Below are 20,545 nucleotides of genomic sequence, written 5' to 3' on the forward strand. Positions count from 1 at the left end.
AATAGAATATTTAATGTGGGGAGTTTCACAGGATACCTAGATCACAAAAGAAGTTGTGTCTCGTGCGTATGTGACAGACATGTTTTCTACTACTTTACAGGACTGGTTTTAGGCAGGATATAGCTGCTGTACTTGTACTATGTTGACTGAAGGATACTATTCCTTAAGACAGGTTTTTGAAGTCTTTGGGTGATGATGAGGAAGCAATGGTAACTGATTTAAAATTATAGATGGTGGTGCCAACTTCAAGTAAATGTTTCTTAGCACAACTCACTAGGAGGCTTTATTTGCTGTGGCTTATAACGTTGCTTATAACATTTCTGTTAGGAATTTTCCATGAGGAGTGTTTGCCTCAAACTATTTTGTTTTGACTGAAACTGAGTACCCTAACAGCTCTGTCCATGAATATAACTAGCAAATACATAATTTGCCGAAGATAGATATGCAGACTTTAAATACCAGCATTGTCATGTGTGTTGCAACATATCCATCTCTCTGATGTTTAAAACTCTAAACACCAAAGCTATGTTATAGTTACATTTTACATCATTTCTGGGAGAAGTCAACTGCCACTCTGCCAAACTATAAGTTTATGAGTTTATAAGCTTCATGTATGGTAAAGACCCAGTGGCATCCTAGTAGCTTAAATCTGTAGGGAGTGTTCCCTAACCATATATTTCTTCACTTCTCTGAGCTCCCAATGCTGACCAAATTCTGCACACAGCATCCCAGTAGAGTAGCTGATCATATACTGTTTCCATTGGTTCTCACGTGTTGGTACAGTAAATCTGGCCCAGGGCACTGTGAGAACCAATGGGATTTCTCACAGCTGACTGGGGAAATAATTTTGTGTCCTCCTGTCTTTGATTTTTTTTTTAATTATTATTATTTTACACAATATAGGTTGAATTTAGCATTATATAGTTGAAATGGTGAAACACTGTAATAAATACAATGGAATTAATCAGTCCCTCAGAGTTTCCTATTTTCAGGACACAATTGGTGTTGTATTTATTAAAGGTTATTAATTTATTATATATTATATTATACATTATATTATATATATTATATTAATTTATTTATATATTAAATTATTTAAAGGTTAACTAAACCTTGAACAATGAGGAAAAAATAAATATCAAGAGGTTGCTCATTAACAGCGTATTATCCATTGTCCATCTTGAATAGAAAGTGTCTTGGAAAAAAATATATGTGCTTTTGTGTAATAAAGAGATCTTAGGTACAATGAGAAGATCTCCAGCCAAACAGATTTTCATGTAATCAGCTTTTTTTTTGACTGAGTTCTTCAATTAATTAGCCCACAATTCTCTGCAACACCACAAAGAAAGGATCGTTATAAATTTAAGATTGGAAGGGACCACTGTAGGTAAATTAGTCCAACCAGCTCACTTACACCAGCCTAAAGCAATGCCAACCAGATAGAGTTGTTCGGGCCTTGACAAGTTCTGGTGAAGCTGAAATCTCCTTTCCTGAAGCCCAGGGCTGTAATTCTACTGTTTGCTTTGTCCAATTCTCTTGAAGTTTCAAACTCCATAAACTCATGGTTGCTGCAGTCATACAGAAGCATTTAAATCAAGTGTGTTTGTGTTGCATTTCAGGTTTTTTGGAGTTTTTTGGGGGGGATTTTTAGTTGGTTTGTTTTGGTTTGTTTTTTTTTTTTTTTTTAATTGTGATCACAGTGTGGTAGCAACTCTTGTTATCCTTCCTATTTCACTTTGACGTTTGTACCTTGTGTTTTCATAATGAAATGACTATTTTGTTCATAATTTGGGGAAAAAAGTAGTACTGGCAAATATTAATATGCCATCTCTTTCCAGACTAAGCAATGGGTATCCTGTGTACCCTCAAAAAGGCAGGGAAGGGAAGGTACCTTGATGTACCCAACAAATTGTTGTGTGTTCAGCTACACACAGGTAAAGCAAGTGGCCCATTTGTCATTAAGCAGATAATCCTGACCTGGACAATAAGGAAAGAACTGCTGGCCACCAGGCTTCTGTTAACAGGTTAGTTTGAGCAGTGCTGATCTGGTTGTTGCATCTGAACATTCTTTGAGCAGAAACCCAAAGTACTGAATATCTTCGAGTTAGGCCTAGAAGCAAAATCTGTGTTCTGTAAGGAGAAAATGAGCTCTGTTAAACAGTTAGTCCCATGACAGGCCTATGAAGACATAATTGGTTCTAATTGGCGCTCATAGGAGCACTGACATGCTCTACCTGCAGCCAAATGGCTCCTAGAGAGGCAAAGAAATCATCTGTCTTCATAAATAGTGAAGAACTCTCTTCCAGACTTGTCTTTGCTGCTGAAAAGGCCTGATAACTAGTACAAAGAAAAGGAGAACTTGTAATTCAAGTGAGAATAAAAGTGTGTTTTAATCTATGAAGCCACCAACAATGAGTAAATTTATCTTGTTTTGCTTAACGTGTTGCTACGCCTTGTTTTAGTCTGTAACGCAAATACACAAAACTTTTATAAAAAACTGATAAACTGAAGGACGATATTTGTAATGTAATTTATAGCGAGCTGTTGATATACCTGTGCATGGGGGAAGACATAGATAATTCCCTACACAGTCATCTCTAACCAAGAGGTTACAGATACAGTTGGGGATGTTTTTAAACAGACAAACAAAACCCATTTCTACATATTTTGCAATAGTCATGCACCCTCTATCTTGAGTTCAAAGTTGAATGAGGAGATAGAGTTCAGTCTGCAAAATTAATGTTTCTGAAACTGAAATAACGTATGTGCACAGTTCCAGAACAGTGTGCTCCTTTGTTAATTCAGAATTATGAGTTAAATTTTTTATCTACCCCCGATTTCAGATACATTTGTTTGAATTTACTGAGGGCATGTTCTGGTGGGTGTGCACAGACCTGGAAGAAAGGAAGCATGGATTCATTTTCACTCTGTCATTGAGTCAGCTGTTCAGAAATCATTTTCCTTCTGTGTACCTGAACTTCTGATGCCTGTTTTGGTAACGTGTGCTGAGATGTCTAGAGGAAGACTTTCAAGCAAGTGTGAAGTGTATCAATTATTTCTACTAATGTGTAGTATTTATTTGGGATTCAGGTCATAAAGAGCTTTAGTGGAGCTGCAGCTTTTTAGGCACGTGTAGAAGTTACCTGTATATGATCTCACGTGTTTCTGTATCTAACTTCATTTAATCTGTTAAAGGTTGCTTGATACATGTTGCCGGTTGGTATATAGGGGGGGAAGATCATCAGTTGTAGTTTCACTCAGATTAGCAAATGTACCCAGTAATTGCCTGTACTTTGTACAGATATTTCATCCCTGATGCAGTAATGGGAGCTGATTATTTTTGCTTACTATTCTGTAGCTTGTGACCCATTCTAATAGTGCTCAGAAAATGAGGTGCAATAAGTGGTGAAGCATTGTTGTTCCTGGCCTGCCTGTAGATTTGGGTCTAGAACAGCAATTTTAGCCATATTTTCCAAGAAGCTCAGGTGCTGATTTTATAACTGCTGAGTTATAAAATCCTGCTCCTAACTCAGAGTGTTGAGTCCAAGTCTGAATGTGAACACTGAATGCTTTTGCTTCTCAGTTTCCTCATCTGCGACAATTCCTCACTTGTGTGTCTGTCTTGCCTATCTCAGAAGGCCTTTGTGAATGTGGGAGGACAGTGTTCAGATTTGGAGAGGTTTGGTGTTGTCCTTACAAACAAGGTCAAGCAACAAACTCCCAGGCTCACTGTAAAGACAAACGGTGCTGGAAATATGTGGACTAGATATCCCAAAGTCTTAGGAAGTGTTGACAAAAGGATAGTCTCAAACTATGTGTGAATAGTCTTCAGCTGAAGACAAGTCCAACCTCAAGGAGAGCTGCCAAATATTCCCTTTGAATCCCTAGCTAAGATTGAATCCTATCCTTCTGAAATCGGTGTGTCTTGTTTTTTCCCCTCTCTGAACAGCAGTGTCCTTTCTGGCATTGTCTGGGATATAGAGCTAATGAAATAATTCGTTCTTGATAAGATCTTCACTTATCTTTGTCTTACATGCTGCTTTTCTTTATTTAGGAACTAATAAAATGTACTTCATCAGGTTTTATACAGAAGAAATTTCTTGAGTGATTTATACCTTAAGACAAAGCTTGCTTATTTGCTTGTAGTTCCCCTGTCGTGATGTGTGTAGGAAGATGGGGTGTTCTGAATAACACACATGCACCTTGGAAATGATTGTGAGTCTTGAGGATGAGTTCACCTGAAGGATGAACTTTCCTTAAGGAGGAAATTACATTGTTTGTTAGCAGGTCTAATGGTGCAAGGATAATGGTGAATGAGCAGATATGTTTTGTCTGATAAATAGCTGTTTCACCTTCTTATCCCCTTCCATCGGAAAAAGTGTCTAGCATTCCAGAGCCATTGCTCTATGAAGGAAAACTTCAGTTTTTTAGAGGGAAGACTACATGTGAGAAGCTGGAGAGGGCAATCTAAAACACCATTCCATGCATGTCTTATAGCACATATGGAATCAATTCCATTATCAAAGATGGCTCACAATGTCATTTGTCACAAAATAGAAGGATTTTAGTACATGTTATCCTCTTCTATTACCTGGTTGAGTCTGGAAATAGGTATTTCCATCATCTGCTTAATTTTCCTTGAGCCTTCTCTGTGTGCTATCACTAGCCTGGCCAGCAGGAGCAATTAGTTTCACCCCTTTCACTAATGAAAGCATATTTTTACTTATATTCTTCCTCTTGGAAATTACAACATTATTGCCATAGTTGACAAATGAATAAATGAAATGAATAACTAATACTTTTTTCTTTGGTTTTGTGTTTTGTAGCTGGTGCCACATATATATTTGGGAAGAGTGGAGGTCTCATCCTCTACACCTGGCCGGCCAATGACAGACCGAGCACAAGGACAGACCGTCTTGCTGTGGGCTTCAGCACAACAGTGAAGGATGGCATTCTTGTTCGGATTGACAGTGCCCCTGGGCTTGGTGATTTTCTGCAGCTGCACATAGTGAGTATAGAAAGGCTCATGTCTTATGCCAAACCTGGGGTTTTGTTAATTGAATGTGCATTTGAAGAAAACTATTACTGTAAAATAACATGTGTCATGCTCTGTGCTTTTTATATCTTCACCACTCATCAAATTAACCTGCCTTAGGTAGTTCTCTAGGGTTTTGTAGAATTGCTGTATGGGATGCACAGGCAACCAAATCTTGGTGACGGAAGAAAGGTGGGAGGAAACAAACAAACAAAAAAGCTTTATGAGATTCAATAGCAGTAGGATTTATTAAAAAATTGTAGAAAAATTTTTCAGCTGTGTTAATCTACTGTGGCATATGCACAGTCCTGAGTACAGCTGAATTTATGATGGAGAGTATTACTATTCTTGGAAGGCAAAGAATGAAATCAAGTGATAAGGGTTTTTTTCCTTACTGAGAAAGTTAAGTAAGAACTGAACAGATCCTCAAGTTGATATAACTGGTGCTTTCTTTAGCAGGGTAGTTCAAAATAATAAGAATTTTATGTTGTTAGTACCACATGGCTTTGCAAGAAGAAAATGGACTTTTGTGTGAGCAAATATTATAGGGAAACTTGAGTAAAGGTGGCTTTAGGGAGAATGTCCTGGTTTCAGCTGGGATAGAGTTAATTTACTTCCTAGTAGCTACTATAATGTTGTGGTTTAAATTTACTATGATAGAGAATCAAATTGTTTGAGAAAATGAGAATACTAGAACTGTAAACTTTTGGAGTTTGTTCTTTCATGTGGAGCTTTGGGAGGAGAAGAGGTTGTTTGCATTATTTTCCTTTGCAGACAAAGTAGCCAGTAGGTTTACTAGAGGTAGAAGCTGGTCATGTTACTTGATGCTTAGATTTTTTCCAATGCTTTATGCATTAATTCATAGTGGAAGGAGAATGGGCCATTTGAAGGTTTTGAATGAGCTGGGGAGCTGTTGACATTTCAGGGGAACTTGAAGATAGAAGCAAACAGGAGGAATGCCAGGGGCCAAAACAGACCTTACGTGTGTGACCAAGGGTCTCCATGTGCAGCTGGAGTTTGCTATGTTCAGATTCATGTTGAAGCACTGGGTATGTTGCAGGGTGGTTCTGAAACAAGAATCAGGGCTAGCACCCGTTGCCAGCATTTTAAGTGGGTTTATTTTTAAATTTCTTGTAAAATTCAGATTCGTTTGAATGGGTCAAAATATGGCCTTGAGCTATTAGACTGTCACCAATTCTGGTTTCTCTCTTTTTGCTATATATCCAAATATTTAGTTTGTGGTTTGTGCTGGAATGAAAGTGAGATCAATCCTGGCATTTTTAAAGAAAAACACTTTTTCTTGCTTTCTTAAAAACAAAACAAAAAGAACTCCAGAAGGCTTTGTAAAAGGGAAAAAGGTTAAGCCTAATGGGTTGGAATTCCATAACTTGCATTAAGCAAAAGTGGTTTGATATGTTTGAGGAAGAGGATGTATATTTTTCAGACATTATAACACAACATGTGTAAAATGCTATTAAATAACTGGAGAACAGTATGCCTGGCATGTGAGGAGAGGTGCAAAGATATGAATTTGTTCAGTCTTAGAGAAAGAAGTCTAAGATGGGATCTTGTTGCTCTTGGCTGCCTAATGGGATGTTACAGAGAAAATGGAAGTCGCGATTTTCTTTGTGGTAGTCAATGTAAGGAAGAGGGGAAATGGACACAAGTATGAAAAAGGAAATTTTAATCCTGCATTGAGATAAGAAAAGTGAGTCTTTTCAGCGTTAATGATGAAGGCACATAGTTTTTCTTTATGTATTGGTCTTGAATATTATCAACTCTGCCCTTAAAAATGAGTCCATCTGAACTTTTTAATGAGTGATTTTTTTTTTTTTTACATTATAACCACTTTTGCTGGATAGATTGAAACAAATTAAACAAATTAAACCTGAAGCATAAGCATTCATTTAAAACAAAAATATTAATGACTTTCTGTTTTCAATCAGTTTTGGAAAGGATAGGAATGAAAGTTTTTTCTGCTTCCTCCCAATATATTTTCTTCAAACCACTCTGAGTGGCATGATGCTAGCTAGTTTCAGATTATTTCAGATATCTAAATCAAAGCTATTAATTGTGGTTGATACTAATGCCAAAAGTTCTGTTGACTGCTTCCTGTGTAGTTTGGCCAATTTTATCCCTGAAGATGTTCACTAGCAGCAAATATAGAACTAGTTCATCTTTAATTTCACTTGTTCTTTTGTGGTCAGGATGGATTAGGAGGATTTGCCAGTCATTCATGAGGAGCAAAGACATGCTGCTGTGCTCTTCTGGGTATGGTATTACTGTTCATCATATAGATCACTGATTCTACCTAAATGTTCAAATATAGCACATAGTCTGAGACTCACACTGTTATACATAATAGAAAAGTTGAAGAGGAACTTTTAAAGTGTTATTGGCTTCTTGAATGTCTGTAAGACTTTGTTGTTAATGGTTCAAAGTCACAAAAGTGATCTTACATCAAGATTATTTTGGAAAAAGTCAAAAATTGGAAAAGAAAGATGCATCTTGAAATGGCATTTAAAGTGCAAGACCATATAGGACCTCTTACTTAGCAAAATGCGTGCAAGCTTTCCATGAGACCGAGATCTTTCATAACTGCCTGAAAACTACCACTTGGTTTGCACTGTCATGTTCAAAGACTCTGTCCCCACATGCTCCATGCTGTAATGTTCAAAGACTCTGTCTGTATTCCTTTCTTCAAAACCTTGTCCTTCCGTTAGACCAATTTCAACTGTCAAGAGAAACAAGAAAGCATGGATCAAACTTTAATAGAAATATGGGAGAAATAAATTTGCACATCAGAGCTATGAAAGCAGATTAAATTGATAATAAAATTAAATTTTAAATACACAAATACTTAAACCATAAATTAAATCATAGGAGAAAGAGAAGATAGGTATTAAAACAGGCAAAACAATGTTAATGTAATTTATTTTATGTATATTTAGCAACTTGACTTTTTCAGGAGCAATTATATTTAATAATAATAATAATGAAAGTGACAAGGATTTTCCTGGATTAATATTGGGGAGGCCACTTTGTCTGTGGCCTTTCTGGATATTCCAGTCACAGACTTTATTTTGGATGTGATTTACTGGATTCTGACCTCCTCGCCCTTCCCTGGGTGTTCTGTTGGTGATAACAGGTGACAAAAGCCAATGGGTGATTATTGTTTTCTAAAGTATATCACTAAACTAAAACTTATTCCAAAAATCATAGTATAGGCTGTGGTTTATCAAGATCTGATACTATTTTAAAGATTGTAAAAGTGACTCATACTCTGCTCAGAAGACATTTTAGTAGTTTGCCTGCTTTTTGAATATCGTGTATGTTCTGGAGTGTTCATTATAATCTCTTTCTATTTGTAAAATTTAAAGTCAAAAAAAGATACCTTATTAACGAGTTACATATTTGCTTGTTTAATTTATGGTTGTTCTGTTTGGATTCATTTTTTAATTATGAGTCTTACAGATATTGTAGAAATTTATTGACTAAGGCATCTGTTTTATATGACAAAAAATTACAGCCTCTGAAACTATTTTCACTCCTGATTTACAATGAAGTATAAAGTGGCAGCCCTGCAAACATGGATGGCATACCATCCAGATCAGTGTTGAAGCATGAGGTGTTTGTGTGAACAGACTATAGCACATGGAATGATAGTGTTGTTATAGCACCAAAATAGCACCAAATCCTTTATTACATTTTTTTTCCCAACAATTCATTCAAAGCACCAAGTCCAAGAAAGTACCAAGTACCAGAAAGTTGACTTCCACAACAAATGCTTAAAAGACTAAATGTATGAGTTGTGGTTGAATGTTTCTGTATGTTCATTCACCTTATACTACTAAAGCTTTTTAATAATTCACAACATGCATAAATCTTCATGGAGATCACATGGAAAGAGGAAGAGAGATGCAGGTGAAGATTATCATTCTTGTGATGACTATGGAGAGAGAAGTCACCCATCCATGTGCACTGCTGGTTTATTCTGGAGTCTTTCATGTTGATGTGTATTGTAAACTGTCATCACACATTTAGCTGTTCAGAAGGATGTTGTGAAACTGGTCCTGTTTCTGAATTGCTTGTAAAAAGTAAACTCTAAGGTTTGGGCAAAAATCTTAGTGATTTTGGAAGGAGTTTTGCTTAAGTAGACCCAAGCTAATGGGGATCCATCACTTAGCACTAGGATTTGATGTAGAACATTCTGATTCTTAAGCAATAAGTATAAGAAAAAGTAAGTCTTCCCTGAGTTAGAGGTGGTATCGCTAAATGAGAATGAGTATAAATGGAAGAAAATATATGTGTATGTTTGACCAAATCTGTTCAGTTATATTGGAATTGGCCAAAGTGTATGTCTGACCTTTATGGTTGTCGAGACAATTCTGACTCTTCCATACAAAGTCTCTGGAGACTCACTCCAAAACTGCAGTGCCATGTCACTGGAGGATATAGAGAAGTAGAAGAATTGGAATCAGAAGGATAACCACAGAGCATTTATCATGAACTGAATATCTTAAGTGCTAGAATGAGATAGTAAATGGAGGTAAAATATAATAGCAGTTTGTTTTACTTTTCTATAACCAAAATAATCTTGATGCAAAATATTTCAGTCTTTCTTAGGCCAAATTCAGAGTGGGCATTAAAAGGGTTATGTTTTTATCCCCAAGAAAGTAGAAATAAGAGGGTTTCAAGATTAGCCTGTTTTATTTTGCAGGCAGTATGTCAACACGAAACCATGAAAAAGTGGGTGATCTGCTTTGGTCTCCTGTCTTGTGTTTTGCTTTTTTTAGCTGCCTTTACTGTCTTTACAGTTACAGTTTTCTCTTAAAGTGTGTGTTTTGTGATGTTAGAACTCCTTTTTATTCTTGTATAGAACTCTGTTTGTTTGAGTTTAATTTTTGTGAATACAAGTAATTTCACTCCACCATATCTTGATCAAGTTTGCATTGATTTTCATTCAGAATAGTGCTATTATTCTTGCCTTTCCAGGTTTTAACCAGTATAGAGTGAGTCTTTGAGTTTGATACAGTTCTTGCAGTATACCAGAAGTGGTTAAGCATCAGTGTCCTGTAAGCAATTATCAATTCGAAGTGTTTAATGCCTATCATGTCTCATTTCATTCAAGAAGCAGTAAAGAACTGTGTACATTTCTCCTAATTACATTTATATGAATTTTGAACCCCTACAGATTGGTATGGAATATATTCAGTGAAAGATGTTTTATACTAAAACATGTCAGTGGATCACCAAAAGGTGAAGTGGAGCAGAGGCTTCTTTGTTGAAGCAAGAATTTGTTTACTGACTGGCTGGGTATATAGACAACATTTTGTGTAACACATTTAGCTGAGAACATGAACAGCTAATGAATGAGAGTGGCTAGACTGCCTCCTGGAAAGGGGAGGGAATTAGGATGAGCTTTCAACAAAAAGATTATATTGTTTGGATCCTTAGAAGGTCTAAAGGAACAGGCTGTCTAAAAACATTTTCTACCAAGACAAGATCTAGCAACCTACCTGAGGGAGTATTCTGCAGGTCGCTTGTAATTATTCACACATAAAAACTATGTGAATGTAACTTCTGTTAAGGATAAATTCTCTGGCAAAGACTTCTGAATATACTGTATTTAATAGCTGCAGCCTGTGGTTTAACATGTGCATGAAGACTTCAAACCATGACTGCTGATCTTCCAGGCAAGATGGCAAATGAGCTGAATGAGGGAGTGGGAGAACGGTTTTGATTTAATCTTAGCGTATGAAGATTCAGCAGTGTCTTTCATTTCTTCATATTTATCTTCTCTAAACATCTGTAGCTGAGGTTTGTCAATTCTTGAAGTTACAACTAAATAGTTATGGATGCCCTTAACCTAACAAGTTGCATGTTATTTAAGATAACCAGGGATTGGCAAGGTAGTCCTCATTTAAGATGTGACATATATATACATACACTGCAGCACCTTAAAAGTTATCCTGCCTCCCCAAGAGAACCTCCGCTGTGTGCAATGGAGTAGGTTTCTGCTTCGCTGTGTGAGCTAGAGTGCTGGCACCACGAGGACTGGAGTGGTAGTACTGTTCCCTAGCAACAACAGGTAATTTAGGAGATTGTCTTAACAGGCAGTGAGCTATTGCATTGCACATGGGTTCTGAGGATCTGGCGGCAGAGCACATCACAAGTGCTTACCCCCTTTCTATAATTATTTGTATTCATAAATATATGTTGTAAGTCATGTCTTCCTTTCTGCTTAGGATGGCAGTCATCTTCAGCTGAGGCTTGCATCTTAATAGTGCTCCGTTGCTTTATGTTGGTCACAAGAAGATGATTTAAGTGCATTGTGTGTTAATCAACATTGAAGCAGATTAACAATATGCATAGTCAGTTACTACTTTTCCTTAGACATCAAAACAATTTCTAGTTAATGACTGGTAAATTTTTAGATTACTTGAACCTGTTTGCAAGAGGACAGAAAAACTGCCCAGAATTCTGGCTTCTCTGGCCAAGTGGGGAAAATAGCTGAAAAAAAAAATTAAATTAATTTAAATACCCAAAGCTAAGAAAGTGAGCAGAAGACCAATGTATTGCTAATATGGATAACAATGATATTTCCTTCACAAAAGCCTATCCAAGGGCATAAAATCCATTTTTAGTACATTTGAAGTAGTTCACATTATGCATAAGGATGGTCCATCTATTTTTATCTACTAGCTCTTGGGAAAGAGTCTGTGTGGTAGGAGATCATGAGTTGTGACTAAACCTTTGAAGGTTAAGGAGCTTCTCACCCCAGTATGCCTGTTTATAGCTGGCACAATTTGGCACTGTGCCCCATCAAGTTATCTAAATGATCTTTTGAGCTCCAGTCCCTGCTTTGTTGCCAGTGTTTGACCAGGTGTATGAATGAATGAATGTACGTAGCTGAATGCAACAGTGCAGGAAATAGCGTGCTGATGTCCTGCGGCTACAGATGATGGATTTTAGATCCCTAGCTCCATTCAGGCAGCAAAGAAACTCAGTGCTTTAATACAGGGATGCATTAAGTCCTCACTCGACAACAGTTTGTCCATAGATCCTAGTGCTTTCACTGTTGCTATTGGAGGTTGTGAAGCTGATTAGAGATATGGAAGAAAGAGCCGGTAAGGCAATATTAGCGTGAATGGTAAAATTGCCAGTTGGACCCCAAGTTAGACTGATTAGAGTCATAAACCTGAAAATAATCTTGGGGCTTCAGCTCTGCAGAACAGCTGAGTTCAGCTAGACAATGGCAAGTGAAAATTAAGAATTGGAGGGGATGGAGGAAGAATCAATGGGAAGTTTCATGGGTAATTTTGTGAAACCTGGCTTAAAGATATGGGTAACGAAATAAACTACCTTTGCTGATTTAAAAGAGAGAGCTTTGCTGTGTCATCAAGGAAGCAGACTTCTAATAAGATGATCAGGATTTGGTATACTGGACAGAACAGCATTTTTTCAGGATACACACCTACTCATTTTAGTGTTGTACATCTTGCAAAGTCAGTCAGACCTTGGCATTTCAGTGTAAGTGCAGAAATAAAAAATATGCTCCTAATTAGAAGCAAAAATCTTAATGGGCTTGCTTATGAGATTCATCCGTAAATATATAGCCCCTGTTTAAAATACATTTGGAAGCTTGAAACTTGTTTAATTTGTCAAGGTTTGTCTTAGAACTTGTTGTTCTATGAATTGCTATTAGGTGTTACATGATCAAATCTCGGAGTATCTCACAGTATCTATCCAAACACCCTGTAATGCTTGTTCTTGGACACTGTATAAACAAATACTGTGTTTTGCTTAATATTTAATTCACTCTCTCTTATGACTATAATGTTTATGTAGAATATGTCATCCAGGGCTATATTATATATCATAATTGCAGAAAAACTGGAGCTGAATTGTCTTTACTGTTTTGCAGTATTTCAGAACTAATAACTGGGATTTTCACATTTTGTCACAGTCTTCTCAGTGAGCGAGTAAATAAGGAAATACTGTGACTTTTTTTTGATGCTGAAAATGTTTAGATTTCTCTTCTTAATGTTGTTCTTTTAAATATTAAATACAATGAGTGAAGTAGTGTGTGGGTTTTTCCGGTTAGGTCAAAGAAGGAAACCCCATCTCCAGAGAAGTTCTTTTCTTGGAATAACCAAGACCTGAAAGAGATAGGTGTGAGGTTTTCAGTGTTCATTCTGAAAGAGACTAAAATCTTTTATATTTGTAGACTCTTAACAATTGGTAAAACAGATTTTTGTCCTTTACAAGAAGAAGCACCAAACTTACAAGCTTGTTCAGACCAACCCATTTTACTTCTGTATGCTTGGATAAATTGCACTAATAGATACTAAATTAAATCTGTTTGTAATTAAAGCCTTTATCACCTTCTCTATGGTTGCATCAAAAAAGTAAAAATTCTTGATCTTCGTGTTAATGGATAGCAGCAGGGTTTTATAATAACTCACTGCACATTCAGACATACTGAGTACTACTCAAAAGCAATTAAACAAGGGCAATTGCAAGTTTAATTTACCCCAGCTTGGTATCTGAAGTAACCTTCTCATCAAAGGTTAACAACTGTTTGGTACTACATCAGCTACAGAGAAATGAATTGTTTCTCTATTAAGGCTCTAGGAAGAAAATCTTAAACAGGAACATATTATTGAATCGTACTAGAAGAATCTAAGCTTGATCTGATCCAAACAATGTTACACATTGTTTGCTCTGTGACTTTAATTTTAGAGGATTTCAAAACAGTGCAGGGAAAAGATAACTTGATCACTGATATGCACCTGAGTGATTAAATCAGCTGTTCAAGAGAACATAAAAGACCAGTCCTGCAGTTTTACATGGGATATGAAAGGCAATGCTGTCTTTTCCTATTCTACCAGGACACTGAAGAGACAATTTTGATAGAAAGTGCACTGAACTGGAGTTTGGCTATAACTCTAACATCCAAGTTCTCCTGAGTTTCAGTGACCATAAGTTTTCAAGAAAGGTGCACAGTTCTTACTCAGAAACATTGCATTAACAGTTGTTACAATGCCTAAAATGTACACATGCATTTAACTTTAAAACAGGTATACAATGACAATACATCACAGTATCTCTTTGAAGGGTACACATGAACATCCTTACAGAATGACAAAATTGATGCCTTGGAGATTAAATAATGTGACTAGAGCTGTTGCCTCAGAATTGGAGCTGTCTGGCTCTGAATGTTCATCTTTTCTTGAATCAGAAGGCTTCACAGTGCTTCCTTCTCCGTTCTGAGAGCATGGTTCAATACCAACAACTGGGGGAGGGCAGTGCTCTTGGAAAGCTGCTGTTGCCAACACCTCCTGCTCTTGCCCATGACATCTGAGGACCAATTTTACAGAAGCAGGTGGTGTGTGGTGTTTTTGTTGTTGTGGCTTGTTTTTTCGCTGCATTTAAATGCTGATGGGCCTGAACTTGCTTTGCTTGTGTGTTGTTGGGATCAAGGCTGAAGTGGTATTATTTGTGCTAATAAGCCTCTCCTGTTAGTTAACCTTTCAGTACATAAAGCATGATTGAACCGAGGGCTTCCTGCTGGTTTGAAAGGCTTTTATGTTAAATACATGATACAGACATTTTCCTCTTCCATCTCCTTATGTAAAAGAAGTGGGATGGGGGAGACTGAAAACACACAGCCTGAAACCCAGTTGAAGTAAAGCTTATGTAGTGTGAAAGCTCTCTTAAATATCTTGGCATATCTTTTTTTCTGCTACATTTGAATTCCTAGTGCTTTGTTTAAGCAATTTGCAGCCTACAGAAAGAGACTGACTGCCTCATATAACTGGTATAATTCGGGCCAATGTAAAGCATCAGCCAAGCATGTTTTTGCCTATACCTGATAACTAAGTATATTACTAGCTCTGACTGTCCAAATTTACTTTCAGTGCACACAGCCCCTGTTTTAGCTTATTCTTTATTCTTGTCAATTACTGATGTCAGGAGTGCAGTTTCTGGAAGCAGGGTAATAGAAATCATTAAGCATGACAAAGAAAAGTATCTTATACTTACTCAGGCTTCCTTTGCTATCATATCATGTCTCCCTTATTCTATTATTTTGAGACAATCTCATCTGAAAATCAGTACCACATACAGGATTTGAGGGTTTGGATCATGTAAAACCCTTTAGTGTGATGCTGCTCAGCCTTAAAGAGATGGTGGGATTAATCAGCTCTGTAGGGAACCATATTATACTTCTAGTATACTGTTTTAACTAGTGATAGGAATGAGGTCCTCTAACTTTGCAGGCATTTCACACTTGTTTAAAGGGAAAGCATCTAGTCTGTGTCTTTGGGTGCATTGCTGAAATATTTTTTATAAACATTCCTGTTTATCTGCAGGTTATCCTTTCACAGATGGTATATTGTATCCCAAATATATTTAGAGAGACTAAATGAGCAATAATTCAAGTGGGCAACACATGCTGTAGCACCGCAGATTGAAGTAAATGTATCTCCACAACAGAGGAGAGAGGTTAATATAATACAACCTTTCAATATTAGCCACTGGATTTGCTTGTATAATGAGCTGGGCAGCACGTGGAAAAAAATCTGGGACTTGCTTAAAGGTATTTATGCAGCTAGGGGGATATCACGAAAGGTAATGGTTCCCTTTGGGAACTGTTTTCTGTGTGGTGGTGTACCTGGAGTTGGGCAGGAAGAGGCATTTCAGGATGGAAGTCTGATCATGTTGAGTGTGTAAGCTTATACTCTGCAGCATCCAGGGAGTGTGGGACTGTCAGCATCTTTCTGCAGATAACAGTTTTACAGAACTGTTGAGTTTAGCCACTGCTAAGACTTGATTTTGCACCCTTATGGTTTTGGGAGGGTTTTACAAGAGGAATTTAGTCCGTTTTTCTGTTACACTGAAAGGGTTTTCCTGTATGTGTTAAAATCTAACTGTACAGATTCTGTCTGGTTATGAGACTGGATAATTTTCTTCTTGTGTTTATTAATTTAAAGAACTTGTATGTCCTTACATGTGCGAGTCTTCTCTGTTTTTTTTTAATGCAGAAATGTAGTTCTCACTGTTGTGCCCTCACACTGTATACTCGTCTTCTCTCCTCTGTTTCTGTGAAGAAGGGAAGGAGGTTGTGGTTTCCCATTTTCATTTCTTTAAACCTTAACTTGTGGGGAGCCCAATTAAATATGGTCCTCCTACAGTGATTACTGTTAATTACCTTGATTTTTTTCAAATGAGGTGAACTCCATTTTGGTTGGAGTCTGTAGGAAAAAGGCATATACTTCAGACTATCTTACATGTTAAAAAACTGTTTTGCTTGAAACTGATTTAAAAATCTTCTTTTGCTTCTGTTCCAATCAGAATTTGTTTCCTGTGTAACAAATGTGCTCACTTTCTGATGGGGAAAAAACATTATTTAGTTTTGGAGCTTCACAAATAGATGAGGTTTTCAGGGTTGCTGGCTGTGCAGCTTAATTTAGGAACACAGGACACAGACAGGACTATCTAAGTCACCAAGTCCAATCCCCTGCCCTCACAGGCAGTTGCACCATCTCTTCCTCTTTTCTGGCTGTATCCAATCTACCGTATCCTTTCTGGTTTTCTGCTTCTGCCATTTCTCTTGAAATGCTGTTCTAAAATGAAATTTTTCCTATAATTTTAGATTTTAACTTATTTTCCATTCTATATATATTCATATATGCCAGTTTAATGTCCATTTGCTTTGTACCAATGTTGTCCTTCAGCTCCTCTCTGGTTTTGATGTTTATCTGTCAACTGCATTTACAGAGAATTGTATAGCCTGTGCTTTGTGTCAGCAACTCCCCCTGATTCCCCGCAGTACAATATGTAGTACAGTGTGTAGTACAATGGGACATCATGAAGGATATTCCAGGGCTAATGCAAATTCAAACTTTTAGTCCACAAGTCCGCAAATCCTGCAGCTGCAGGCAGGTTTCACTGCTTCTCCCCCTGAATGTTCAGCTATCTTTAGGAGGATTTATTCGTTCAGCTGCAGCACCAGATAAGCATTACTACTTTGTTGTAGACCCAAGTTAGGTCTTTGCAAGCCCTTTGAGAATCTTTGTACCATACATCTGGTTCTGAGCTTGTTTTGCTGTGTAGATGCAGCTCAGTGCATCTGCACTGTCATCCAATCACATTTGTGGGCTTTAAGTTCCCTTCCAATGTGGTGGTGCTGTTCATAACTTCAGCACTTTGTATATATAATTCTTTTAACACTTATATTTCTCTAGTTTTCAGGGGCAGCTGGTACTAAATGATTATGCTGGGTTTTAAAGGAGAGGGACTGTTCTCTGGTTTTCTATTTGTCAGTCTAGGAAATAAGCATTTTGACACATTAGGTGACATGCTGGCTCAGTATATAAAACCTGTATCAGAGAGAACATCATGTGATATGTAGTCTGGAGCCTTACAGTGGTTCCCAAGATCGTTATTAATGCGCTTGTGAACTTGCGAATAGAGAATGGCAAATCTGGACTTTGAGATAATTGAAAAGACATCACTTGTAATGTGAGCAGCTGAACTGAAGGATGATCGCTGCTCTTTGGGGACAGAGGGTAATACCTTGTTGCGCACAATTTTGAAGCACTTTACCCAATGCTGTTCTATTTCAGCCATGTCTTAACATCCCTTGATTCGTTGCACAATAGATTTCTTGCTTGCCCTACACCTATCTCCCTTCTCTCACAAGAGCTATTTTTTTAACAGACCCATTTCATTTCCTTAATGAAAAACAAGTTACAAAACTGGATGTGAAAAGAAGTAAGATCTAGGAAAATGAGAGCCTTACAGAGGCTCAGAGAAAGAGGATTTTGCTTTAAAAATGTAGAAATAGGCAAAAAGGAGGAATGTGAGCGCTTTTGCCCACTTCATTTACATATTGCATAGTGCTTTCACTACTGTTCTCCGCGTAACTTCTGGTCTTAATCTGACACACATCGTTGTGACCAAAGTGACAATAATCCAGTAGACTTCTTGATATCGCTATGGTGAGATGTACTTGGTACCTGATTCTCATTTCTTTCTTCTTTGAATAAAACATTGTCTTGAGCAAAAGTGGCAAATTCTATTTTTTAAATGACTTTTAAATATATCAAGGTTGTAATTGTTGAGGCAATTTTTTATTTCCATGGAAGTATTATGAGTGCACAATCCCTTCATTAGCATTCATGCAGTTGTGCTAGAATTGGGCTCGCGATGCATATTCCTGCAGTGCTTGCTGCAAGAAGTTTCTGATTTGGAGCTACCCATGAGAATGGTGCTCAGTCATGATCATAGTCACTGGATAGTTGCTGGTTTCTTGTATGCCAAAGAAAAAACATAATTACAGAAGCTTCTGGTCTTTCACGTTTGCACTCCTGCATCAAAACCCACCCTTTACCTGGGAGAATGAGTTGTGTGGCTCCTTTCCCAGAACTGCTGATACAGTAACTGGTCTGGGAGTTGGGAGGTCACTCACATCACCTGGGCAACGTTAAAGAATGCATTTGAACTAGTCAAAGAGCTCAAAGCATTAGCTGCTGAGCATTTTTCAGTGCTTTTTAAGAAGTCATTAATTTTTAACGTTGATGTGTGTTTTGGACTGTAGTGCAACTAAAAGAAATGCTTCCTGCCTATTAGAATAGGTGATAAGTTCCTGAAAACAGGCAGATAAGGGGCAGGATGAGTTCATCTGTAGGACTGTGCTCTCAAGTGGGATTGTTGCTTTCTATCTTCATCAAGGGTGATGGCTAGTGGCATTGCCCATCTTCACTTGAAACATGTTTTTGTCAAATGGAAGAGTGAAAGGGAGAATAGCTGCTCTTGTCATTTCTTTAAAATGAGAACAAAAAAAATTATCCCCTGCATAATTTGGGGCTTTTGGTTTATATTGTCTGGACTGAAGAGCCTGTGGTCCACTTCACTGTTAAACTGCACTGTCTTGTGTGGATAAATTAGGTCCAGAGGTGACAGGAAGCATTACGAATTCTAGAGTAAGTGGACAGATCCCTGCAAAAATAAATTAATCTGCTGCAAATGTGGTGTATCCACAGATGTGAATGAAGCTTGTTTAAATGCTACTGGGAGAAGCAAGAGAGGGGGCTGTGCAGGCATCTGATTGTATCATATATGTAAGCCATGTATTGCATGTAAACGGCAAGGTGATGGCTGCAGGGTGACCTCTGTGGGACAAGACCAGGAGCTGCCCTGTGCCAGACTCAGATGGCTCCAAAACAGACCCACTGCAGGACACAGCTGAGCCCATCAGCCAAGTCAGCAGTGTCTGTGAAAGCATATTGAAGAAAGGGCAGAAAATGCCAAGAAGAGGAGAGGGGGGGAAAGAGTGATAAACAGCAGAGGTAACACCAATGTGAGAGGAGAAGGAGATGCTCCATGGCAGAGCAGATACTCACTGGAGCCTGTGGAAGACTACATGCTGGAGCAAGTTGATAGTCCTAAAGGAAGTGGCCTGTGGGGAACTCACAGTAGAGCAGAGGGAATGTGTAAGAAGGAAGGAGCAACAGAGAGAAACCACTGTGTACTGACTGTAAACCTCTCTTCACCCCTTGCACATTTGTTGCCTCACTGAAGGGACTGAATATAACTTGTGGCAATAGCAAGGGAGAAGAGGAGTCTGTAGTGAAGGAGTGAAGTGGAGCCTCGGAAAGGGGGAGGGGAGATGTTTTCCCTATGTTTTAATGTTTGTCTTCCCACTAACCAAATCGTTAAATAAATAAATATATTAACTGGTAATAAATTAATTCCCCCAAGCTGAGTCTGTTTTGCTCACAACAGTGATTGGTGAGTGTAAAATGGGAGGGTAAAACCTGAGCCTGCCCCATATGACATGGCTACATTTGACACTAACGAGTGCTTTGAATCTAAAAGTGCTTTTTTAAAAACAAGGATGGAAATAAGTCAGGATAGCTAAAGGTGTCTGCCTCAAAGACAGTATATTTAGTCTTCAAAGGTTCATCACCGTGTGTCATGCTGGACAGGTTTGTGCTGCTGCTTATGCTCTGTGTGTCGTGTCCCCCATCCCATGTCAGAGCTGTTTGGTGATAGAGTATGGATGGCATGCTTGGAAATACGCAGTTATGAACAGCAAACTCTGAGATTTTAGGTAAATTTGGACAAAGCCATGGAATATAACTATACTCTTTTAGTGGTTTAAAAGAATCTGGAAACCTTCACAGAACCTGGAATTAATTTTCAAAGTATGGAAATACTACTGTTTGAAGGTAAAAGGGTGCTTTATTTTACTAATATAGACAACTGTGTTGTCTGACTTTTCAGAAAGCACTTTGACTATTCTTGGTAGAAACTAACTATTCTTTTGAGAATTTTCCCTAAGATCAATATTAGGTTTGCAGATTTGTAATGATAATGTCTCACTAACAACCCTGGTAGTTTTTGTTGTTGGGATTTCTTTGTTACTTACAACCTTTATGTTTGATTAACAGAATCACCTAAGCATGGATAAAACCAGCATGAAGAAGCATACCGTATCAT

The 20,545-nt window shown here is 37.7% G+C and overlaps 1 protein-coding gene across 11 annotated transcripts in view; it reads left to right on the plus strand.

The window, feature by feature from the left end:
- NRXN3 (neurexin 3) overlaps nucleotides 1-20,545 on the plus strand; it is a 1,027,951-nt gene that overhangs the window by 767,904 nt on the left and 239,502 nt on the right. For all 11 annotated transcript variants that reach the window (XM_074910039.1, XM_074910048.1, XM_074910050.1 and 8 more), the window contains one exon: nucleotides 4,827-5,008. In XM_074910039.1, coding sequence (XP_074766140.1) covers nucleotides 4,827-5,008 — 182 coding nt within the window. The remainder of the gene's footprint in view (nucleotides 1-4,826; nucleotides 5,009-20,545) is intronic.

This window comes from Athene noctua, chromosome 6 (genome assembly GCF_965140245.1).
Source record: "Athene noctua chromosome 6, bAthNoc1.hap1.1, whole genome shotgun sequence".
NCBI classification, from domain to species: Eukaryota; Metazoa; Chordata; class Aves; order Strigiformes; family Strigidae; genus Athene; species Athene noctua.